The sequence below is a fragment of the Jatropha curcas genome, chromosome 2, assembly GCF_041381405.1.
Source record: "Jatropha curcas cultivar XTBG-Jc1 chromosome 2, XTBG_Jcur_1.0, whole genome shotgun sequence".
NCBI classification, from domain to species: Eukaryota; Viridiplantae; Streptophyta; class Magnoliopsida; order Malpighiales; family Euphorbiaceae; genus Jatropha; species Jatropha curcas.
The window spans coordinates 520,426-546,108 of record NC_143152.1 but is presented as its reverse complement, the minus strand read 5'-3'; the positions used below and the strand labels follow the sequence as shown (position 1 = coordinate 546,108).

At 32.5% G+C, this 25,683-nt stretch overlaps 4 protein-coding genes across 6 annotated transcripts; 3 read left to right on the top strand and 1 right to left on the bottom strand.

Annotated features, from left to right (window-relative positions):
- The first annotated feature begins 735 nt into the window (after positions 1 to 735).
- Positions 736 to 5,182, top strand: LOC105642223 (cytokinin riboside 5'-monophosphate phosphoribohydrolase LOG3). The gene is made up of 7 exons (XM_012226976.4): positions 736 to 1,090; positions 1,598 to 1,695; positions 1,874 to 1,904; positions 2,675 to 2,774; positions 4,280 to 4,350; positions 4,485 to 4,628; positions 4,836 to 5,182. Exons 1-7 carry the CDS (start codon positions 962 to 964, stop codon positions 4,926 to 4,928), a joined length of 666 nt encoding a protein of 221 aa, XP_012082366.1. The 5' UTR covers positions 736 to 961; the 3' UTR covers positions 4,929 to 5,182.
- Positions 5,183 to 8,187: 3,005 nt separating this feature from the next.
- On the top strand, positions 8,188 to 10,592 carry LOC105642222 (laccase-11). The gene is made up of 6 exons (XM_012226975.4): positions 8,188 to 8,352; positions 8,455 to 8,606; positions 8,686 to 8,930; positions 9,002 to 9,130; positions 9,228 to 10,157; positions 10,241 to 10,592. Exons 1-6 carry the CDS (start codon positions 8,251 to 8,253, stop codon positions 10,369 to 10,371), a joined length of 1,689 nt encoding a protein of 562 aa, XP_012082365.1. The 5' UTR covers positions 8,188 to 8,250; the 3' UTR covers positions 10,372 to 10,592.
- Positions 10,593 to 10,706: 114 nt separating this feature from the next.
- On the bottom strand, positions 10,707 to 14,012 carry LOC105642220 (Phototropic-responsive NPH3 family protein). Of its 3 annotated transcripts, XM_020682479.3 has the most exons (5): positions 13,684 to 14,012; positions 12,872 to 12,965; positions 12,677 to 12,776; positions 11,577 to 12,591; positions 10,707 to 11,448 (listed from the first exon to the last, which is right to left on the bottom strand). In XM_020682479.3, exons 4-5 carry the CDS (start codon positions 12,567 to 12,569, stop codon positions 10,936 to 10,938), a joined length of 1,506 nt encoding a protein of 501 aa, XP_020538138.1. In that variant the 5' UTR covers positions 12,570 to 12,591; positions 12,677 to 12,776; positions 12,872 to 12,965; positions 13,684 to 14,012; the 3' UTR covers positions 10,707 to 10,935. The 3 variants fall into 3 exon arrangements, with proteins under 3 accessions (XP_020538138.1, XP_012082362.1, XP_012082363.1); XM_012226972.4 differs by having other exon boundaries at positions 11,577 to 12,776; positions 12,896 to 12,965; XM_012226973.4 differs by having other exon boundaries at positions 11,577 to 12,776; positions 13,684 to 14,011.
- A 4,206-nt stretch (positions 14,013 to 18,218) lies between these two features.
- Positions 18,219 to 22,161, top strand: LOC105642219 (auxin response factor 18). Its single transcript, XM_012226971.4, has 4 exons — positions 18,219 to 18,959; positions 19,053 to 20,246; positions 20,689 to 21,614; positions 21,711 to 22,161. Exons 2-4 carry the CDS (start codon positions 19,119 to 19,121, stop codon positions 21,778 to 21,780), a joined length of 2,124 nt encoding a protein of 707 aa, XP_012082361.1. The 5' UTR covers positions 18,219 to 18,959; positions 19,053 to 19,118; the 3' UTR covers positions 21,781 to 22,161.
- The last annotated feature ends 3,522 nt before the right edge of the window (positions 22,162 to 25,683 follow it).

The following is a 25,683-nucleotide window of genomic DNA, read 5'->3' as shown; positions in this document are numbered from 1 at the left end:
CCCTAAATCAGATTAACCGGTTCCTGATAATAGATAATATCATTAGTTAAAATTTTAATTAACTTGAGTTAAAAGGAAGGAAATGACACAACAAATAATTAAATGGACTTTGGCATCAACTAGTTAGAGTGTAATAAATTGAAATTGGACATCCAAACTAAAAATCGAGCTAAGGTAGCATAAAAAATAAATAGGTTAAAATGGTAGAATCGTACTCTTGAGTTTACTACAAGATTCAATCATTATCAAAATAACTACAATTTTCCATTTGTTATTTTATTCTCATCATTGTATGTATTTTATATTTTTAACTTTCAACCAATATGAAATATTTTAATACGTACTATAAAAGAAAATAATTTTATTCGTAAAAACTCCTAATTTATATGTTTCAATTAATGTTTACAGGGTTTAATGAATCAATAATAAAATTAATTCGCGATCAACCCATTAAGTTCCTATTCTAGTTAATGGTGCAATTGGAAATTAATAATTAAATTAAAAGAAAAATACTTGTTTTTTTTTTTTTTTTGTTAAATAACCATAATATAAGACAAATAAGCAATTTACTTCATCTATAAACTATAGTATTCTATATTTGATTTAATAAAACCCATAAGATTAGTGGTCCACGCGTGCCAATATTAGCTGTATGTGTGGAGCAAGCGTGCTATGGAGGGTACTCACGTGCGTTGAGGTTTATATATACGCATGGAAGGAAACACACTAATTAAAATTGAGTAGTGGTCAAGCAAGAAAAGAAAGGGAGTGTCAAGTTGATACCTGTGTGTTTCTTGGACACAAGTAATATAGGTCACTAGCTCGAGTAGAGACAGAGCACAAGTGAAGAGAGATTGATATTATTCTTGTATTTTGATTTTTTGTTGCCCTTTTAGCAATATTGGCAGGCAAGTAAATACTTTTGGTGAAAATAGTTATACACAGAAGAAAATTTAGTGAAATGGAGGTTATTGAGGGCACTGAAATGAGACCAACATCAAAGTTCAAGAGGATTTGTGTGTTTTGTGGAAGTAGTCAAGGGAAGAAGAGTAGCTATCAAGATGCTGCTATTGAACTTGGCAAAGAATTGGTATTATTACTATTTTAATTGTTCTCTATTTTGTTCACTATTATCTTTTTCTTTCTCTGTTTCTCTTGGTCTCTGCCCATTTTTAATTTTCCACCATGGGTTTTGGCTCATTTGTAAAACATGTTATTTCTAGTGCAAGTATGAGATGGGATTAATTTGCTACAAATCTGTATGCAGCTTGCTTCAAGTTCAATACTTTTTTTTAGCCATAATCTTGAATGGATTCTTCATATTGTTCTTCTTTCTTGGTTTCTTTTTCTTTTTGTGCAATTTCTGCAGTTCTTTATATTTATATTTGTTAATGTGAAAAGTTGAGACCTTTTTGTGAATTGACAGGTTTTACTTAGTTTTGCCAAATGGGCAATTTCAAAAATGCTGGAATGTACTATAAAGAACACATTTTTATACATAATTTGAAATACCCATATCAGAAATTTCCATTTTTTTGCTGATAAAAAGCCTCATTTTTGAATTTCTACTGACAAGCATGACTGGGGTGTGTTGCAGGTGTCAAGGAACATTGATCTGGTCTATGGAGGGGGTAGCATAGGTTTGATGGGTTTGGTTTCTCAAGCTGTTCATGATGGTGGTCGCCATGTTATTGGGTAAGCCGCCTTTGTGACCAAGTTTTCGATTCTCCATTATCATTTTTTTATTGAATTAAGAATCATCCAAATGAATTAAAGAAATAAAATTAGTAAGTTGTGTTTATTTATGTTCAATAGTATTGCTTTTCTTCTTCATTACAACTTATTTTTTTGTCATGTTATTGTCTCCTTGCAGAGTTATTCCCAAGACGCTCATGCCTCGAGAGGTATGTCTGCAAGAACCAGAAAAAGGCTTCTATCTTTTTATATATATTAGTTCTTTTTTTCCTTTTCTTTTTTGAATAAAAAGGCTACATCTTCTATTATTCTTTTGTAACAGTGGATTGGATATAGATTTTTGGCTGTCAATTTTCTACCTTACTTTCTTCCTTTTATTTCTTTCAAATATTTTGATTAATTCTTTGCTTTTGGCTACTGTTTTTTCCTCCTGTTCTTTAATTATTTTCAATTGTCATTTTTCTTTTGTTTTTCCCCCCTTTTCTCTCTTTCTTTTGTTCTGTCATCTTCTGTTTTTTTCTTAAGATTTCCATTTGTTTTTAGGATAAATATAATTCAAAATAAAAAAAGAAGAGTGTTTCTCAAGATTTCTACACCTGTGACAAATACTTGATAGGCTTATCCATAGCACTAGTTGAGTAGTTGGCACTTGGCACTACACCTTTTCTATACATATTTTGGCTTCCACATTCTGCTGTCTTCTCTGTTTAGTTCTATGGCAGTATTTTGTTCTTGTGTTTTTCTTTATTGGCTTCTTTCAGATTTCGAATTTCTTTTGTTTTTTCCTTTTTCTTTATTTTTCTGTTAAGAGATAAAATAAATTACTGGATAGGATGTTGTGGAGTTCAAATCTTTGGATTAAGTCCACCACTATTCCTGCAACACTCATCATTACTTCACTGCACAACCCTCCAAATTTTTCTCTCTATTCAATCCTTCAATTTTTAATTTTCTGTGCCTGTGGTACCCTCTTTTGCAGTTAACTGGTGAAACAGTGGGGGAAGTGAAGGCAGTAGCAGACATGCATCAACGAAAGGCAGAGATGGCTAAGCATTCAGATGCTTTTATTGCTTTACCAGGTTAGTATAACCCCTGCAAAAAATTCTCACTTACACCAAAATTCTAATGCAAATAAAGGAATCATATAGATCATCAGATGCTTTTATCTTTCCAAGTTCAGCATACAAGATTGGCCATATCTCATTTTTTGATTTTTCTGTAGATTGTTGATTACTTTTCTTTGGTTTATATCTATCACTTACTGATCACTGTTCAAGAAACTAATCCACCATAAAATACCCATTAAATGAAAGTAATGATATGAAGAGAAGATTTTGACTGTCTGTTTCTACTTTTCAATTTGTGTGCTTTTGTAATTAATCTAAATATTCCTCTAATTTCTTTGTTCAGTTATTTCTTAAGCTGCTAACAAATGCATCATACACATAATAAAAGGGAAAACAGAAGTATTAACTGGTAAGAAGCTAGTTGACTTCAGGTCAAGCTTAGCAAGAAGCTGTGATATAAGATGAGATTTTCACAGTATTATGGCCATATTTAGCTAATATAGCTTTTGTCTTTTGAGGACACATGGTATCTGATAATGTGTGAAAGGAACCTGTGAAGTCCAAATTAAGACAAACTTTTTAGCCGAACAAGTTACTGTGGAACAGTTCAGACCCTAGTTCTTGACCCATCAACATCTTACACTGAAAATTACAGCTGCTAAAAGACTGTGGTTCTGTGGTTAATATGTGCTCTTTTTCTTCTATATGTAGTTCTTTTCTTTTAATGTTATTGAAGTTATTTATCTCTCTTGCATATTAAGGGCAAGAGACACAAAGACACACTTTAAGCAAAATAGTTTTTTGCCAACTAGTACCTGCACCTAACAGGTAATGATGCCCACCCCTTTCACAAACCACTAATCATCATGGAGTTTAAAATCTTGGGGAACCAGAGGACATACATGGGCAAAAAGTCAATTCACTCTTAATCTTGTCATGGAATCCCAAAAACCACAGTTTAACAAAAAAAAAAAAAAAAAAAAAAAAAAAAGACATCCTTTCTGCTACATGATAAGATGAGGGCTATTATGACCTGAACTGGTTGGCAGAAGATTATGCCTCTATTTTCACAATGGTTGCCATGAAGACCATTTTTAGGTCAAAGGGAATTGATGTTTGACCAACCATATCCAACCCCCTTCTTTTTCTCTATAAAATAATGATATAAATATTGGAAAAAGTTAAAGTGAACTTAAAAGTAAAGAACTGAGGGTGCAAAGCTGTAATAAAACCATTGCCATCAAACAAGAATATGTGGAACTGGTCTGAGATGATCCTTAAACTTGTTCATTACAAGGGAAAAAAGTAACACTTATTATACCTAAATTGCTTGCTGATTTTTGGTCCTAATTAAGCGATTTACCAATCTTATATGCCCTGAGTACTGCTGGTAGTACATTTTCTGCTACAAAACCTGTTTCCATTAGAAGGCTTAGTGATGGATATCATTCTATGTTTTTTTACATCATTAAGTTTGGATTACTTTAATGTGAAAAACTTCTATGTGGATAATATAGGTGGTTATGGGACTCTTGAAGAGTTACTTGAAGTGATAACCTGGGCCCAACTTGGTATTCATGACAAACCGGTAATTCTCATGTTTTGATTTCTAATACCTTCTTGTTCGATGCTTGTTTAGCGTCTGCAGGAAGCATGTTAACTGACTTTTTTTTTTTTTTTTTTAAAGAGCTAATGCTGTATTTGTATTTCCACTTTTTGAAGGTGGGATTGTTGAATGTTGATGGATACTACAATTCTTTGCTCTCTTTTATTGACAAAGCTGTGGAAGAGGGATTTATAAGCCCCAGTGCTCGCAACATCTTTGCATCTGCTCCAACAGCTAAGGAGTTGGTGAAGAAATTGGAGGTAATAAACTGCAGCCTCATCTAAATATAAGACTGTCCACTCATCTAAGTTGCTTATGATAAAATTTTGAAAAGAATTAACCAAGATTCAAAAGAGAACAGAAATGATTTGATTGCAAACAAAAGACCAAAGTGAAATTTCAGTTCATTAAGAAGATGTATCCCTTTTTACATCCAATTGTCTGAAGATTTATTTTGTTTATCATAGGAATACGTCCCCTGTCATGAGAGGGTAGCTTCAAAATTGAGCTGGGAAATTGATCAACTTGACTACTCTCAGAATTATGATATCTCAAGGTGACAATGGAGATGACTGCATTAAAGTATTAGACGGAATTTGGAAGTGGAAGGAGCTAATTTTGGATGATCAATCTTGAACTTTCCATTTTTTTTTTTCTTTTCTGTAAATTATTGCAATTAACCTCGATATGTTAAGGTTCTCAACATTCTCATTTCAGTAAAAATATCTGGATTTTCTGTTAACTTGTAAGTACTAGAGGCTTATGAACATTCCCATTTTACATGTTGACTAATTTATATGTTAACCATCTTTCACTTCCCTTCCCATTTCCTTAATGCTTATTTTTCTTTTCTTGTATCTGTTGTAAGCAGACAAGACATGACAATCTCTAGTTTTGAACAAAAGTACTAGAAGCATTAAATAAGAGTGCACATAAGAATTTTCATAATTGAATGCAGTGGAGGAATGCAATTCACCCAATCTTTGATATAAGTAATTAATTAGTGGGTTAATTTACTTTCTTATCCTTCTTTTAAATCAATGAAATACCTAAAAACAGCACAAATTAATAATTCAGCAAAACCCCATCGAGAATCCAATAAGAAGGACATAACTGTCATTATTTAATGTTAAGAGAAGAGAGAAGGGGGACCAATATTGCTTGCTGTTAAGGTTTTGTGGACCAAAAACAATAGACAGCCCTAACTCAACCAACGACAAATAACGGAAGGTGGCGGGCCCAGGTGAGGGACGGTGGAAGAGGGGCCTCAACCTCAAGGCTCTTGCATTGCAATTGGTAGAAGAGGAGGAATCATGGGACCCACTGCCGTCCATCCAATGAGAAAATGAGACGTGTCGACAGCCCAACAAAAAACAGAGGGAGCTGCAATTAGTTGAGTTTGGAATGGTCGGAGAGAGTCCTGTTTTAGGGTTTGGATTGAAACATATAACAATAAAAGGAATGCGTAATTCTTCTTGAAATGACATTGGAAATTAATAATCTTATCAAAGCCTTTCAATATCTTCTTTTGATCTGTCAAAAGCATTAATTGTTGCTTTAAAGATACCATAACCAAAGCCAACGGAGGAAATTTAGGAACCAAACCATTGTATAATGCAAATCAAATTTACACTACTAAAGATTTTTCACTCTCACATAAATGAGAAAATCAATCAACACCTGATTGCCCTTTCATCGCAATAGCTTTTCAGGTAAAAATATAGCATAGACATTTACAAATTGAAAAACTTTACAAAACAATCTATTTTGTTAAGCCAGGAAATATTAATTTTGTTGTGCAAAGTTGGTCAACTTAAGGTTATTGGGTATAAAGAAGTCAATATGTTTTCTATAAATATGAAATGAAAATTGTAATAAGACAGCATGAAAAGATTGTAAGAAAAAGTTTGAAGAGAAGATATGTGATAGCAAAAATCGAGGATGATATATGATATTGATGCCTATAAAAGAGAGAGATCTATAGCATAGCAATAGCATGTGAAAATGTCACAAACAAATAAAAACACACAAGCCAACCCCATTTATACGTAAGGTTTTCAAGTCTTCAATTAGACTTTATCTCTTTCAAAGCCTATGTATGATGTGAGCCACAGGACATCCATGCATGTGCTCCTCCTCACCGAAATATATGCTATATGTCTTTCCCTCGAGTGACAAAAAGGGCAAAAAAAAAAAAAAAAGGTCAGTTGTTGTATAGTCACGCGCAATTTACCCAAAATTGAACTTTGGAATTAAGTTTAACCACACTTTCAACTTTATTGAAATAAATGCTTTGACAGGCTAAAAAATAGGTCAAATCGGTTTTTTTTTTTTTTTTTTATTGTTAAATTGATTCAAGAACTCAATCTTGAGTAAATTGCAAATGGTGAATAAAACTAAAAGAATATTTTTTTTTTTTTTTAAAGGGAAAACCAACTTCATTAAACCTATGGTAAAACTCAATAATACAATCACGAATAATATCCTAATTACGGAGGCGAGTGTAACAAATGGATGCTTTTGCAAGAAAATGAGTATTCATATTTACTTGTTTCTGAACCGACTTAATTTTAATATCGAACTTATTACTGAAATTTACTACAATCGAATAACTATAAAACCGAATACTGGAAAATCTAAATCCTAAGGTTGAAAGCAATAATCATAATAAACAAGGATCGTAAAAGAAGAAGAAGAAGAAATGAAATTGTTGAAGGCCTTTATTATTATGAACTTTGACAAATGAAATAGAAAACATTTACACTAACAAATTTAATCTAGTATTAACAAAATTCTGAATTAGGGGAATAAGCTTAAGTTAATGGGCCAGGAGCCAGACTGGCTTGGGTATGCTGTGTGAGCCCATTCCTTTTTGGTGCTTATATATGTTGTCTTCCACTCTTCAACTAGGGCACAAATGACAAAGGCTCCTACATAGGACATAATAAAAGGCCAAGGCTCCAATTTAAGGCCCCACAAGAGACAAGAATAGCTCTTTGCCTCATAGTGATAATTGATAGTGCCCTAAACAAATTTAGGGTTGGTCCATATATATCAATAATAATGAAAAAAAATATGTGATCCACCAATAACTTGCTTTCTTTATTAATAGAAAAGCTCATCCTCTTATCTATTATGTCATCTTCAATACCAAACATACTGTGTTTTCAGCTTGTTGTATTTTTATCTAAACATTACATAAATCGTCTTTATTTTTTTAGTAAGTAATCTGATCAGTGATCCAACCCGCCCGTTCATTTGTGGGTCGGGTATTTTTTTTGGGCTGGTATGGGTCAGGCAGGCCCAAGACTCATAGACTGGCCTTTAAATGTAAAAGAGTGTTTGAGATAAAATGAGCCACCCAAATGCCCAACCCTTTGGACTAATTTCTATTTGTTCCACAATTCCCACAAAGACATTTCCAAAACTTTAAAAATTGTCTCTTTCTTGTAACTAAAATTTGAACACCAGATGGGAAAACTAGCAAAGAAGCAAGATGTCACTGCAAAGCAAATTCTTTGTGATTTCAATATTCATTAAAGTTGGTTAATTTATTATATATAGATTCCAAATTAATATCACCTTTCAAGGTACTTTATTTTATTATAATATTAACTCAGTTGTTGTAGACTATTTATATAGTTTTAACAGACATTAAATAGATATCTCAACTTCTTGTAACAGTTGCTTTAAAGCTTTGTACAAGTCTTGCATTTGCTTCACCTAATGGAAGCGTTTACTGCCACCCTGCAATAACAACTCATCATCAACCTACCTTTGACTCCATTTTATTTTACCAGTATAAGTACCAATTTGTTTCTCATCCATGGCATCCAAGAATCCACACAGCTCAAGCCTAAATAGTTTTTTACTGGAAAAAAAATGGCAAAGCATTATGGTTTTGGTTCACTTTTGCTCTTCCTTTGCTTTCTTGGATTTGTTTCTTTTCCAGCTGAAGCTGCAGTGAAGAAGTATCAGTTTGATGTGGGTATTTTTGTCGTTAATTGATGATGGTTCATTTTTTCTTTTTCTTTTTCTGTTTTCAAATGAAAGTAATAATAGTGAGTATTCTTGCTTTGGGTGCAGATTCAAGTGAAGAATGTGAGCAGGTTGTGCAATGCAAAACCTATTGTAACAGTTAATGGAATGTACCCAGGACCTACCATTTATGCTAGAGAAGGAGATAGAGTTCTTGTTAATGTTACCAATTATGCACAATACAACATGTCCATTCACTGGTAAAACATACATAAATGCACATTAAAATAAAATGGATTGGAGCAAATTAATGTTTAATGATGATTCTTGCATGTGCAGGCATGGATTGAAACAATATCGCAATGGTTGGGCAGATGGACCGGCATATATAACTCAATGTCCAATCAAAACTGGACAAAGTTACACTTATGAGTTTAATGTTACAGGCCAAAGAGGAACTTTGTGGTGGCATGCACATATTTTGTGGCTAAGAGCTACAGTCTATGGTGCCATTGTTATTATGCCTAAACAAGGAACTCCTTTTCCATTTTCTCAGCCCCATCAAGAAACTAACATCATTTTAGGTTTGTATAGAAAGTTGGAAACTTTTTCTTTTTTATATAGAGATTATAATTTGAGAATTTCATGCATGCAGGAGAATGGTGGAACTCAGATGTTGAAACCATTGTTAACCAAGCTAATAAACTGGGCTTGCCACCACCAACCTCAGATGCTCATACTATCAATGGGAAACCTGGCCCGCTTTTCCCTTGTTCTGACAAACGTAAAACCCTATCTTATTTTCTTCTTCAAAGAAAAGTGCTTTAGATACATATATATATATATTGATTGGTGAAAATATTTTCTTTTTCCTATTCTAGATACTTTTGCTATGGAGGTTGAGTCAGGAAAAACATACCTTCTAAGGATTGTGAATGCTGCACTTAATGACGAGCTCTTCTTATCCATTGCTGGTCATAACATGACTGTGGTCGAAATTGATGCAGTCTACACCAAGCCATTCACAACTCAAGCTATCCTAATAGCACCAGGGCAAACCACAAATGTTCTAGTTAAAGCAGACCAAGCACTAAACCGCTATTTCATGGCAGCTAGGCCTTTTATGGATGCACCAATTCCAGTTGACAACAAAACTGTCACAGCCATCCTGCAATACAAAGGCATACCAAATACAGTTCTTCCAATTTTCCCTGCATCATTGCCTGTCTCCAATAATACAAAATTTGCTTTAGATTATAACAGCAAACTTAGAAGTTTGAACACTCCCCAGTTTCCTGCATTGGTCCCTCTTACAGTTGATCGCCATCTCTTTTATACAATTGGTTTAGGGCAAAATCCATGCCCAACTTGCCAAAATGGAACACAACTAACAGCTTCTTTGAACAATATTACCTTCGTAATGCCAAAGATTGGATTGTTACAGGCTCATTACTTCAATATCTCATCAGGAGTTTTCAAGACTAACTTTCCTGACCGCCCTCCTACTCCATTCAACTATACTGGTGCACCTCTGACAGCTAATCTTGCCACTTCTTCAGGAACAAGACTTAGTAAGTTAGCTTTCAATTCCACCATTGAACTAGTATTGCAGGATACCAATCTACTTTCAGTTGAGTCGCATCCATTTCATTTGCATGGCTTCAATTTCTTTGTTGTTGGAAATGGGATTGGTAACTTTGATCCTGCAAAAGACCCTGCTAAGTTCAATCTTGTTGATCCTCCTGAAAGAAACACAGTTGGTGTTCCAACTGGTGGGTGGACTGCTATAAGGTTCAGAGCCGATAACCCAGGTATATTTTAGATGTCATTGTTTTAATATTTGAAGATTAAAAAGAAAAATTCTTTCTCATAGTAATCATGGTTCTGCATATAGGTGTTTGGTTCATGCACTGTCACTTGGAACTCCATACAATGTGGGGATTGAAGATGGCTTTTGTTGTTGAGAATGGAAAGTTGCCGGATCAGTCTATTCTGCCACCACCAAAAGACCTCCCACCGTGCTAGATGTTGCTAAACAGCAATTTATTTTCTTGACAAGGCTTCATTGTTTTTATGCATCTAATTTTTATTTTTGTCATGGAATATATTTCTTCACAACCAGCTCATTCTTTGAGAAAGCAATTCTTCCTCAATTTTAAGTAACTGAGATTGTTTTGGGGACTACGGGAGACCTCTTATTATATATGTAATAAAAGTTCAATGAAGAAACCTATAATTTCCCTCTATTTCTTTTTCTTCGACGACACATCTTTGATATTCAAACATATAGGCAGAAATAAGGCAAACAAAACAAAAAGAGAAAATCCCAAAGCGCATCCAATTCTCATTTACTAAGTTGCTATAAAAAAATTAGTCTGTTTTATTAATTTCTCTGATAAGTACCAAGTACAAAAGAATCAAATTAAATCTTGAAACTATATGCTCGGCTAGTTAATGAACTAACATTAAAAGAGTTGAACTACCAAACCAAACTCCTAAACAATACAAGAATATGATCATTCAAGTCTATATATGTGGTATTCAAATATAAACAGTTATAATTTTCCAGTTAGTTTGGATTTGAAAATTCTATTGAGGCATATCACCATCTTCATGATTCTGTTGGCCATTGGTAGATGATTCTGGTTCCTTCAAATCACATGATTTTTTGGAATTGCAGGGCTGTCTAAAACTGAATTTCTTGGAAAATATTTTCCATTTTCTTTTAGTTTTCTCAAGCTTCTGAAATTCTTGATTCATGTTTGAACATTCTTTTTCAAGCTCAGAGTCAGAAATCTGCTCCTTCATATCAACACTCATAGTATGATCTTGTGGACAGTCCTCTGGACAAGAAACATCCTTTCTAGGAGATGCAAGGTTTCCATTGTGATTTTGTGAATTTGTTAGATTCTCTGACACAAAGAACCAAGCAGAAATTGATGTACGAAGGCGAAGTTGTTCAAAGAAAAGAACTTGGACAATTACTCTAAGAGGTAGCCTCTCATTCTGTGCAGCATGAGTGCTAGCTTCTAGTGAGAGCTTTTGGCAGTTCATTAGTCTACAAAGTTGCTCCCTTTCTAAATCTGTAAGCCAAGGATGTGCCTGGAGTTGTAAAAAGCAAAATTGCTGATATAAAATAATTTTTGCCACCACCTAACATTAGTAGCCTGAGCAACAATAAACTGGCCCTTTAGATATAATTAATAGACAAGTATCCAAGAAGAAAATACCTTTAGATATACATCAATAGCACGATAAAGGCCATCATCAAGTGGCCTGGCATAATCAGGGATAGTAGCAGCAAGCAGTTGAAACTTCGAAAGCTTCAAATTAACATCCGGTGCTACCTCAGCAAGAAATCCATCTACTAGACTTGCCACCATAGTTACTGGAGTTATCGTGTCAGTCCCGACTAGAAACTGGCCCTCTTCAACTATGCAAGGGGAATTTGATAAAGTTGTTTCTTGATGCAATGACATGAAATGATCAAGAATCCTTTGAACACAATCAATATCATAAAGGGTCTCTACCGAGTAACCCACATTTGGTATAAGAAGATCAACAAGTACAGCTTCATCCAACTGAGCTCCTATCCTTTTCTCCAAATTTTCCCTGCATGATGTACTAGCATGTAAGACCACAGCATTGCCAAGTAGCCTGAGCAAAACCTTAGGGGAAGTGGCTCCTTTCTTATCAGGGAGTAAAGTTACAATTTCCTCAAGAAGAGCCTTTTGGTCAGCCTCAGAAGGGAAGGAAACTCGATTCATGTCATTGATGCTTGATTGCTTATTATTCATCAAAGGGAGATACTTGTTAGCATAATGTATAAGAGATGCAGCAATAATTTCAGGCTTCATTCCCTTCGATTCAATAGCTAAAATCAATCGTTTAAATAAAGGTAAATTAAGCAATGAGATATCTTCAAACCACCAATCATTGCATAAAGTTTCTGGCTTAGTTGCAACAGATATTCCATTCCATACCATTACTCCATTCGTCTCATTCTGTCCTAACAAAGTCGCATTAAGTAGTTTGGGGTCCGCACAAGCCTTCATTGCCAAAGAATCGATGCACCTTGAGACGATGTGAATTTCTTCTGCATAAGGTACAACTTCTTCACAAGTTTCAAGAGCTTTTAAAGAGTCTTTCCAACTGCCAAATACTTCATTAAGAAAAGCCTCCGTTTGCGGTATGAGATTTCCTTCTCCATAATCTTCAGTCATTTCAAGGTACTCTGCTGCACATCTAAGGTAAACGACATTTAGAGCAGTAAGCTCTAATTTCACACCATAGCAGAATTTACTAATGAGCTCAAATGCTTTAGCACCACCTGGTATGTCATCCAGTTTCAAGACACAAGTTGAACCATTCTCTCCGGAATTTTCTTCAATAAGCTTGGCCAATAACCCACTTCTCGAAAGCAATGGGAACTGCATCCATCAAGGTTAGAGGATTTCATTTTCAATTATTTGGGTAAACTGGTGTTATTAGGGAGAGAAAAGAAAAATTCAACAGAAAACCTCACATTTCAACAGACAAATAAATGCACCTTGTGGAGATTGAAGGACATTTCTCCAATCTCAATGTTAATATCACTTTGAAGCCCAGTTGTGCAAAACCTGCAGAAAAATAATGATTAAAGTCCATGAAACAGTACCTTCAAAATATGCCCAAGTCAAGGAATTAAGACAGAAGTGTTGTAAGGACACTACTCGGAATTCTATAAGTTCATTCACAAATGTTCAGCAACCATATTTAAACCTCATTGTTAGACGCTCAGGCTTCATTTGATAAGCCATAAACTAAATAAAAATTAATTTATGCTTCGATTGAACAAGATAATTCACAAGTGGTCTCCATTGAAAGGATCTGTTACATTAAGTGAACAAGATATATAATGCAATTCTCTCTATAAACAAAATTCCTTCTACATATTTTTTCAACTTTCTTAAAAACTTTCTTCAATTCGCAATTTTTTCTTCAATTATGTTAGCAGCAGAAGGCAATAAAGCACAGAGCTTTTAAGGTATTATTGGACTAACTAATCATAATAACAACATTATTTACCCTAAACAAGATTACACAAGCCAAGCAAGAATATAAAAATGGCTAGTATTCTAGGGTTAATATATATATATATATATAATTCTGGAAAACCCAAAAAAAAAAAAAAAAAAAAAAAAGATTAACACCAAAAAAAAATGATGAAACAGAATAAATAGAGTGATTGTAATTCTTGAAAAGATTAAACTGCATTATGCATGCAAGCAATACATCACCATGAAATTAAACTAATAAGGAAGAAAACCCATCAAAGCAGTTGAAATAATTGAATACCAGGTTTGGCCTTCCCGATGAAAGGCTTCAGATTTAGAGCCCAACCTCATAAGAGCCATGTAATTAGCAGAATAGTCAAATGGATAAAATTAAAACCATGAAGGAAAAGGACGTATGAAGAAAGCAGCAAGAATATGAAGTTAAACAAACAAAAGAGAAAGAAAAGAAAAAATTGTCCAAATAGAAAAGCATTCTCCTCGCATTGTAAGAGAGAGAGGGATAGCGAGTCTAAAGCAACAAGTGAAAGGAGAGAAAGAAGCACGTCTAGTGGCTATTTGTACATCTTTAGACCATATCTCCTTCCTTTTCTCTCTATTCGGATTCAGTCGTTTTTCTCATCATAATTTTCATTCTCTTTAATTAATTATTACTTTTTTTTTTTTGGTTTATAGATAATATTTCAAGATTGAAGTATTTTATTTCAATGTAGTCATGCATGCATATTACATTTTAAGTTATAAATTATCATATTTATCAATAAATTTTATACTTAATCACAAAATTATGAACAGTTAATCAAAAGAAAAACTAATTTTAGTCTTTTAAAACAATTTTTTCTTATTTGCATTGAGTAATATTCCTATCTGTTTGTACAAGTGATATTAATCTACATCGATAATTAAATAAAACTCTATCAATTTATGCGAGTAAAATTAATTTATATTGATATTCAAATAAAATTCTTTTAATAATCACGACTCGTTAGGATTCCTGGATTTGAAGCTCGTCAAACATTGGTTTTTCATATACTACCATTGTTTATAAAAAAAAAAAAAAGAAATTAAAAAAAAATGGATCAAGACAAAGATTTTGAGTGTGTCATAATAGATGATGGGGTTGTGAATTGCGATTGGTTGTCCATATAATATAATAAAAATAAAATAATTAAAACCCATGAAATGAGACAAAGAAAATGAGGGAGAAAGGGTTTGAAATATATACATAGGAGAATAATAATTGGTTACATAGAAAAGTGTCAACATCCTTCTTCCTTCTCATGCTCACATCATATTCTTGTTGTCTTGTAGTTGTCAACTTAATTTATTTAGCGTGTGACACTCACAAATTTTACCAATCCATCCTTTTCATTTTTACCTAGTCAAACTTTATCCCATAAATTTTATGAATAATTATATTAACTCCATCTTCATCTTATAATTTTTCCATAAATTCAATAATTAAGTTTAAAAAATAAGCAATTTCTAAAAAAAAAAAATCAATTTCTACAAGAATTGTGCAATCACATGTTAATTGCACGTGAACTCATTGTTAAAATTGAATTAATATTTTACCAAACATGAAAATATAATATAAAAATTAGATGATAATTGAATTTTACAAATCACTTCTCGTCTTTTATCTATCAATCATCAATTGATAATATGATTATGGTATTACATTTTTTTTTTGTCGGTTTTGAGAAAATTGAGGATTATGCTAAAGAGATTCTTTATATAGATATATAATAATTTTGAGGAAACATATATTTCTAGTTTAATTTATAGAGTGTTATCATTATTATTATGATCTTATGTAGAATAAGAGAGAAAGAGTGTTATATATTATATATATGGTCATTCCATTTTTAGGTGAACCCAATTGGCTGGCACCCACTTTGTCAAGATTGAGGACATTTTTACAAACTTTACATTTTTTATGGAAAATGATGCAATTTGAATTTTTATTATTCACTTTGTTGCCTTATTGGAAATAATGACAAGCCAAATTAGTTGGCACCCATTTTACTAATAATTAAAAAGAAAAAACATATTTCACTTTATGGTTATACAATGATGGATTTAAGATCATGAAAATTCAGTTCCACCATCTCCTTCACCATGTTAATATTTTAGTGAAATTTGTAGTTTTTTATATTTATTAAGTTTAAATCCAAACATAAAGTGTATATATATATATATATATATAACTCTAAGATATTTTTATTTTTAACATAGGATATGATACGACTGTGACAAGAAAAATCAGATAAACTTTATGATATTCAAAAAATTGTTAATTTTCTAACGAATGATTGGAATCAGCAAAAATGAATTTGAAATTTGAAATTATTGTCAGTAGAAAAAGTTACCACGATGAGTTCCTTTATTGATAGAAATGCATCCAACGATCGCTCCATGATAATATTTGATAATCCTTGCCTCATAGTTACTTTTTTTTTACTTTGGATCATAAACTATTAAACCCAAAAAGAAGTTCTTGGAATAACAAGGATGATTTTACAACCCTAACTATATGTCACAAGACAAAATTTTGGAAGACATGCAATAAAATTGCCTCCATTTTGAAGGAAACAATAAATTAAGATTAAGATGTGTTTGGTTGTTATTTGTGACCCACAATGTTGGTGGGTTAGCTGGTTTTAGTACCATGCATGTGGTCTCCATCTCAAGCAATAGAGAGACAAAGGCCACCATCTACATTTTAAAAGTGGGCCATATTTGATTTAATTTCATCATGTTTGGGTTTTCAATTTTAATGATGTTTCTAAAGAGAATTGGTGGGCTCTATATTACCTTTGGTTTTGTAGTTTCCTTTCTCATCTTATCTTTTGGACAAAGATAAATGCTAATTTTGATCCTTTAAACTTGTATTAAATAATCAACTTCATTAAAAATTGATTTTTTGAATGTTCATTTTGGATCAAATTGAGTATTCCTTAAAAGTTATGGATTAGATTGAATTTTCATTCTTTGGATAATTATAGGTCCTTGTATTGGCCAATGTTCTTGTTCATGGGTCTTTTTCTATGTCCTTCCAAACAATGTCCATAATATTTTGGCCTCACTCTCTATAATGTTAGTGACCCACCATAACCAAAAGGAAAACTATATATACATATACACAAGTTGATTTATCAATTTATTACGTGTTGTTTCATTTAACTGTTAGTTGAAAGAATAATTCTTTTTGGATTGAAAAGCAATTATGTTAAAAATTCTCTCTAAGATGCTTACTCTCCGACTTGATCCAGCAATCGCTAGAGTAGAATTTAGCATGTTTCAGCCACTAGAATTTACTATTTTGAATTATAAATTATATGATTTAACAACAAATGAAAAGAGCTAACTGGCTACGGTTATTGTTATTTATTAATAATGTTTAAATGAAATCTATTAAAAAGTTTATTTCCCAATTCAAAATCCATATTTTTAGATTTTATTATTTTCTATATCATCTTTATTTAAATTATACTACTGTTATCTCGAACTGCTGCAGTTGGGAGGATTTTATACAAATATTATCCTAGTTTGAATATAGAAACACGTGTGTAAAACATGGAAATTTCATTAAACCACAACGTAGTTAGCATAGGGCATTAAGCAAGAGAGTGTAACAAGATATACATACACTTTGGATTTCATTAACTACAATTAGCTTCTTGGGTTAAGCTTTTTAGAAAATTCCACGAATTACTCGGCACTTAGAAAAATTACAGTTTCTTTAAAGAAAAAAATTAGATATTTTTATAAAATTGTGGTAATTTTATAAAAGAGTGTGTCATATTCTTAAACCGTGTACATGCGACCCGTGTTTGATATTAATGAAAAAATAAAATAGACAGCCTTCTTAAAGATCCCTGTTGTTATGCTGGCTTTCCAAGATACAAGTATACTTTAGATCCGAAGAAAATGGTAAGATATCAGAAAAGAATCAGGATAAAAAGAATAAGGGTGAATTATTATTTAGTACATATAATTTGACTAAATTACAATTCAACACTTATTTTTTTAACAATTAATTAAATGGTCCCTTTATTTTTCAAATTGTTTCATTGAAGTCCAAATACGATATTCTTCAACTATTATGGTTAGTCAGTACAAATTTAACATTAAAAAAAATGAAAAAATCAAAATTTTCAGTAGAAAATTACTCTTATAGCTACTCAGTAAAACATTAATCCTCTCTTCTCTCTCAGTTTCTTAATCCTTCTTTCTCATTATAGTTCATCCACAGCAATGGATGAAGAACCCAAATCAACTCCACTCTATCACCTGGAAACGATGAACGTTTTGTTCTTGAAGATGATGGCTATAAACAAACCATTTTTATGCTTCAAAGAGCTTGTATTTATACAAGCAAAGCTAACCCAAGTTTGCAAAATTTCCATAGAGAGAGCAGAGAAGAAAGGAACGAGAGGGTGAAGAGGAGGGAGAAGAGGAAGAAAACAGAATGAGTGGATGATTTTAGCTCAGACCTCAGACCAGATACTATATTAAGGTTAAAAGAGACATTTTACACTACTATAATTGTTTATTCAAATTATTTTATTAATTTTTTAGAACTTATAAATTTTATAAAATTATAGGAATTAAATATTAACTTAAGCAAAAATAGTAATAATAAAGAACAGACACATGAAAAGAGTACTATTGCCACTATAATTACTACTGCCACGACAACCCCACCCACTTGATATTTTTATTTTTTATTTTTCTTTAATTTTAGGAGAATTGAGGGGTTTTTTTTTTTTTTTTTCTTCTTAGGTGCGTTAAAGCCTTTTCCTGTTGTTTCAGTGTATGTGCTTTTTGGACTCTTGCATGATCCAAAAAGTTGCTCTCTTTTTCTTTCTCTCTCTCTCTCTCTCTCTCTCTCTATCTTTGCTGATGGGTTTTTTATCTGCTTCTCTGTCGGCCATCGATTTCTTGATTGAATCTTTTAACTATATGAAGATTCATTAGGAGCTTCTTCTCCTTTTTCTTATTATTTTTATTATTTGTTTATGTTTATTTTATGGGATTTTTTTCTTGGAGGTTATGTGATTGCATAAAGCTCTTTTTCTGCTAAATTTAGCGCAGAATTTGGAGCAGCTTGGCATTAGTTACTGATATTTTTGGGCTGGATAAAGTGCAAAGACAAACAGAGATCAAGAAAAGGAAAACATAAATATTGGTGCTTTTAGTCTTCTAGTGGATTGAACAGTACTACTGTGGAAATCCTTGTTTTAGTCTTCAATTTTGGCGATTTCTGGTGTAGAAAAAGAAAACCCATCTAGATTTTGAGTTCAAAAGAGGTATATGTCTGCTTCAAAGTCAATGAATTGAGAAGGATTCTGTTTGTTTGCAGAGAAAATGCTGGAAAGTTGGGGATTAAGAAAAACATGAGGTTATAAGTGTTAAAAAGATTCTAATTTTCTGGTCTTGAATTCTAATTTGTTTGTATCTACGTGAAAAGATACAATTTCTCACTACGTGGCAAACAGAGATTCCTCAATTTCAGTTTTTTTCGTTGATCATTCATATATGCTTCTTTATCAGGTAACAATTCAATCAAATTCTACTTCCATTAACTGAATTACATAATTTTCAATAAACAGTTCTTAATTGTTTTGATCTATCTGGGTTTTACAGGACAAATCGCCAAAGACATTAATAAAAAGAGGGAAAAAAAGTTAATCATTTTCTTATTTTAGTGAAATGATTACATTTATGGAAGCAAAAGATAGAGTTAAGGAGGTAGATAAATGCTTGGATTCACAGTTATGGCATGCCTGCGCCGGCGGGATGGTTCAAATGCCGGCGATGAACTCAAAAGTCTTCTACTTTCCTCAAGGCCATGCAGAACACGCCTCTGGTTCAATAGATTTCAGGACCTTGCCACGTGTCCCTCCTTATATACTCTGCAAAATCTTAGCCATTAAATTCATGGCTGATCCTGAAACTGATGAGGTATATGCTAAAATTAAGTTGGTTCCCGTTAGTGGTAATGAAGCAATGGAGGATGAACAAGAAGGTGTAATTAATGGAGGAGGAGAAGGGCAAGAAAGTAATAAACCAGCTTCATTTGCAAAGACTTTAACACAATCTGATGCTAACAATGGTGGCGGTTTTTCCGTTCCAAGGTATTGTGCAGAGACTATTTTTCCAAGATTAGATTATTCAGCTGATCCACCTGTTCAAACAATTCTTGCTAAAGATGTTCATGGAGAAACATGGAAATTTAGGCATATTTATAGAGGAACACCAAGAAGACATCTTTTAACAACTGGGTGGAGTACTTTTGTCAATCATAAGAAATTAGTAGCAGGAGATTCAATAGTGTTTTTGAGAGCAGATAATGGTGATCTTTGCGTAGGAATTCGAAGAGCGAAAAGAGGAATTGGAGGTAGTCCTGAGTCTTCTTGGAATCCAGCAGGTGGGAATTGTGTTATGCCTTATGGAGGGTTTACTGGTTTTCTTAGAGAAGAGGATAATAAGATAATGAGAAATGGAACTTCCGGTAATGGTAATGGTTCGAGTGCAAATGGGAGTTCTATTTCGAGAGGGAAAGTTAAAAGTGAAGCAGTAATTGAAGCTGCTAGTCTTGCTGCTAATGGAAAACCGTTTGAGGTTGTTTATTATCCGAGGGCTAGCACTCCTGAGTTTTGTGTAAAAGCTTCTTTAGTTAAAGCAGCATTGCAGATCCGGTGGTGTTCAGGGATGAGGTTTAAAATGGCTTTTGAAACTGAAGATTCTTCTAGAATTAGTTGGTTTATGGGTACTATTTCTTCTGTTCAAGTTGCTGATCCTATTCGTTGGCCCGATTCACCATGGAGGCTTCTCCAGGTAATGTTGATATCGATCTTGATCTGAATTTTACACTCAGTATGATATTTATGATAAAGCTGTTGCTTATTTGTATGATTGTATAAGTTTTATAAATAAGTTTACTTTCAAAGTTGCTTTTTGACCATTTTAGAAGCAATGTCCTATTGTTTTCTCATTTCTGTTCTGTTCATTGGCGAGTAATTTTTGTGAATTGCTGGTTTCAACTATTGGTGGTATATGCTTTAGTGGCTTATGTAAAAAAAATTTAGTGTATATGATCTGTTGCCTTGAATTTTTACAAATTATACAAATTTATTGTCTGATAAATTGGCTTAACAATTCGGTTCTGTTTAATTTCATGATGTGTTTGTATAAACATGATTTTGAAACAGCATAGAACCCAATTTGATTTTCTGCTGTAATTGTTCTTTTTCTTATTTTCCATAGTCATTTGTTGCAGGTAACATGGGACGAGCCTGATTTGCTTCAAAATGTGAAACGTGTAAGCCCGTGGCTAGTGGAATTGGTATCGAACATGCCCACCATTCATCTATCTCCCTTCTCACCGCCAAGGAAGAAGTTGAGACTGCCACAACACCCTGATTTCCCCCTCGATGGACAATTTCCAATTCCAACGTTTTCCGGCAATCTCCTTGGGCCCAGCAGCCCCTTTGGTTGTCTACCAGACAACACTACTCCTGCTGGCATGCAGGGAGCCAGGCATGCTCATTATGGTCTATCTTTATCAGATCTCCACCTTAATAAACTGCATACAGGTCTAATTCCAGCTGGTTTCCCCCCACTACTTGATCATACTGCTACACACACTAGAACCTCAAATGGTCCTATAATTCAAAAGCCTAGCATGAGTGAAAGTGTATCTTGTGTCCTAACAATGTCACATGCTTCTACCCAGCCTTCGAAGAAACGGAATGATGCAAAAACACCCCACCTTGTACTTTTTGGTCAACCGATACTTACCGAGCAGCAAATCTCTCTTAGCTGCTCTGGTGATGCTGTGTCCCCAGTCCTTACAGGAAATAGTTCATCTGAAGGGAATTTAAATAAGACGACAAATTTTTCGGATGGCTCTGGGTCTGCTTTTCATCAACAAGGCCTATTAGAGCGCTCATCATGCGAAGGTTTCCAATGGTATAAGGACAATCGCCAAGAAAATGAGATGTCTTTGGAGACTGGTATCTGCAAAGTCTTCATGGAATCAGAGGATGTCGGTCGCACGCTTGACCTTTCGTTGCTAAGGTCTTATGAGGAACTGTACCGAAAACTTGCAGATATGTTTGGTATTGAAAATTCTGAGACATTGAACAATGTGCTTTACCGTGACATTACTGGCTCTGTCAAGCACATTGGGGATGAACCATTCAGGTGTGAGTCTGGTGTCATTTTTAAAGCTTGCTATGGTTACTATAAAGTATGCAAATTTCTTTTCGAGTGATGTGTTTTTTGATTCATTTCTTGCAGTGACTTCATGAAAACAGCAAGAAGATTGACAATTCTAATGGATTCAAGCAGTGATAATGTAGGATTGTAGAGAGAAATAAAAAGTGGTTTCGAATTGTACAGCTGGCTGATCGAACCCTTCATGTTCTTGAGCTGACATTTTATCCTTCTTCGACTTGTGGGAGGAGCTACTCTGATCCAATTTTTGGAATTCTAAGCTAAAGTTTGTTTCACTCCATTTTTGGAAGAAGGAATATTTTGATTTCAAGACTTTGTTTTTAGTATCACAGTTCATTAATCAGCATTTTGTTGGTATTGTTTCTTTAGGTTTCTTTGTCTTGCAAATACAAGTCTTTTGCAGGACAGCATTTGTAACAAATGTTTTCTTTTTTGGAATGCATTGAAGCCTTTTTGGTAATAGAAGTTCCCTCAGACATAAATGCAAATGCAAAAATAAATATTTCAACTTTCAGACTGAGGTTGATATTTTTCCTTTTCTTCTTCCTCTTCTTGCTGTTTATGGAAAATATTTAAAGGGAAGAAAAATGAAACTCAACCACAGAAAATGTCATATGATGGACTAAATTTTCTGTTTTGCAACTATGATTAATTCAATCGGATCAAACACTATTTTTTACAGCATTTTGTAACAATAGCATCACTGTAATGTTTTATAAAACGTTTTATAAAAGTTCTAAACAAATAGGTAAAATGATACTACAACGACTAACAGTTACCAAAATAAAACTAATTTTTTCTGAAAATGCCCATCATATGCTGAAACCCGATTAATTTATTGTTAAAAGAATCATAAAACGTCAATTAGCAAAGAAAAAACATAAAATCAAATTGAGATTGGTTGTTCTCCATGACTAGGAAGCAGATTTTGGTAGGGAAATTTGGAATCATTCCATAAAACGTCAATTAGCAAGTAAAAGAAAAATAAAAAGAGAAGCCATTGAAAATGATAGGAACGAATTGATTTAAAGAAAAATAGGGTTGTTTCGTGCATGACTTAATAAAATGGGTGGTTAAAAGTCTAGTCACAGATTAAAACAAACAAAGGGTTGAGTTGACAAACATGAGATTATTAGAAAGAAACTACATTTGATGTTTCACACGACAATAGATTATCAAATAGTGATTCTTAGCTAATAGATTGTTGACACTTGTTATTATTTCCAAAATACATATATTCATTAAAACGAACAAAAAGACTTTTTAAGTGTTGTAGAGGCACAAGTCACACACATGTGCACATGATAGTGATATGATCATCATATGTCAATGGTTCCACCATCATTGATGATAATTTTGTGAGATTATAAGTTATATTTATATATAATTAATTAAATTTAATTAAAATTCAATTCACACAAACTATAAATCTATGATTTACACTCATTTTCTATGCTCAAGCTTTTTTTTTTTTTTTTCCTCAATATGGGTTTTGAGAATGAAGTTAACCTCGTTCTCTGCTCAAAAAACTTGTTCTTGGGTTTAATTTCGCTAAATTTTGATAAGTTTTTTCTTTTTATTATTATTAATAGCTAATAAAACTGATTTGATTGCTGATAAAAGAAAAATATATATGAAATTCAGAGCTATTTCATCTCCAATACGAATTTAACCCATAATTTTACAGAAATTATTTAAAATTTAATATATTTTACTATTTGAGTCACTCTCTGTAATTTTTTTTTATTAGGCGAGTGGAATTTGTGATATAAAAATGAAAGAAAATAAATGTCCCATCCTGATGCCGCACGATTGGGGTCAAAAATTTCATTTTTTGTTTAAAAAATACAGAAGAAGCATTGGGATTTGTAAAAATAATTGTCAAAGACAAAGTCAAGAGTTTTGTGTAATTTTTTGTTTTTTAAAATCAGAAACCATAGCTGGAAAGCAAGAGCAAGCAATCAGAAAACACATTCCCTACTAGCTTAGCTACATGCAAAAACAAAACCAAACCTAATCCGCCGCACGTGAGAAGGTGTAATTCAGGGTAGGATAGGGGACCCACATGGGATGGTCAATTTGGTAGTAATACAAAAACATTTAACTAAACTCTATTGTTTTTCAGAATAGAAAAAGAAAATGAAAAAGAGAGGAGGTAATAATAATAATAGATTCACGTGTGGCTAACGTAAGCAAAACAAAGAGCGTCGCATGTGTTGCGGCGTTTCGTTGAGCGGGCTGTTGTGTTTCACGGCCAAACTTTGCTTTTTGACCATTCGTTTTACCGTTATAACCATATTTCCCTGCCTCCCCGCTTTTCCCGCCTTTTTTCCTCTAAATTACTGTAATTCGAGTTACAAAATAAGCTTTGTTTTTTTTTTTTTTTTTTTAAAATCGTCTTTTTTATATTTTTTATAATTTCAAAGACTATTTTTCCATAATCTATCAATATTTATTGATAATCTACCGTTATTTATTCAGTATTCTATAATATAATTATCCTCCAGTTATTCCCTTGATTTAATTGAAAAAAGTTAAACATTTTATAAAATTTAGATTATTAACTGCATTCTTTAATTTATATGCCGAGCTGGAAAAATAACACATATTTTGAAACAAAATAAATATTTTTGTAAAGTAGGAAAAAATAGACATGCATATTTATATACAAAAAATACTTATTTATATATAATATATCAAATCAAGCCAAATGAAAAAAACATAAAATCGAAGAATTTTTTTTCATAACCCTTGCTCAATGTATGGATCCACTAATACAGCTAGACGTAGGCATCCAAAATTGGGAGATTCGAATCTTTCACTTAAAAGAAAAGGGAAAAAAAAAATAAATTATCAATTTTTTTTTAAATGATGCTTATCTATTTATAGATGGGCCTATGAATTAATGGAATTAAGTCATACCCAAAACTAGGAAAATAATAAAAGGCATATGCAAAGGAAATTTTCCATTATTTTGTGAAGGAAAGGAAAAAAATAATAATGGGTAAAGAGAAACTAAATACTAATACAATTTAATTACATGATGCTAATTTGTTGTGGATTATTGTATTGGATAATTTTGTTATTAGGTGGGTTTTCCATAAATATAATTAGTATACACATTAATCTCAATAATTGAATTCTAATAAGCAATTAAGCATAATCTTTATATATATATATATATATATATATATATATATATATATGGCACTCTTCTTTTGCACACAAGTATTTTTTTTCAATTCTTATAGGTGATGTTTGGTTGGTGTAAATAGACTAGTTAGGGTTGTATAACTTTTTAGAAAGTGAATAAAGTAACTGTGTTTAATTTGTATTATCAATTCCACTTCGCGAAATTATATCATCTAACTTCCTTCATACGAGGAAAGTTTTTTGTAGATAGCTCTGGAAGTTGCATTTTCCTAGTTAAATGTATCGAATTTATTAATTTATTCTATTATCTAAATATGCTCAATTTTATGTTATGAATATTGTTATAATTTATAGTTTGAGAGCAATTTATTTTCTATGGAGTAGATTTGCATGCCAAATACATTCAAATTATATTTTCTGAGATATAATTTTTTTTTATAAGAGTACTTTCAAAAAACTACACTTTGCGCGAAAATAGACCATTTTAAGGTTCTATTAGTTATTTTAATAGCGTTTAACTAATAGTTGTTTAAGTAGTTTTTCATAAAACGATAAACGTTATACGTTACATGAGTTAACTTTTTATAAAACTTTAACTTAACCTCTAAAAGCTAGTTCAAAACTATGTTATCAAGAACTATACAAAATAGTTGTTTTAGCGTTTTGACTGATTCAAATAATAAAAACTATTTAAAAAGCTGCTGCTCAGCGCGTTCTAAATTAACTTTTTATAAAACTCTAACTTAACCTCTAAAAGCTAGTTCAAAACTATGTTATCAAACACTATACAAAATAGTTGTTTTAGCATTTTGACTGATTCAAATAATAAAAACTATTTCAAAAGCTGCTGCTCAGCACGTTCTAAATTAAATGAGGGTTTAGT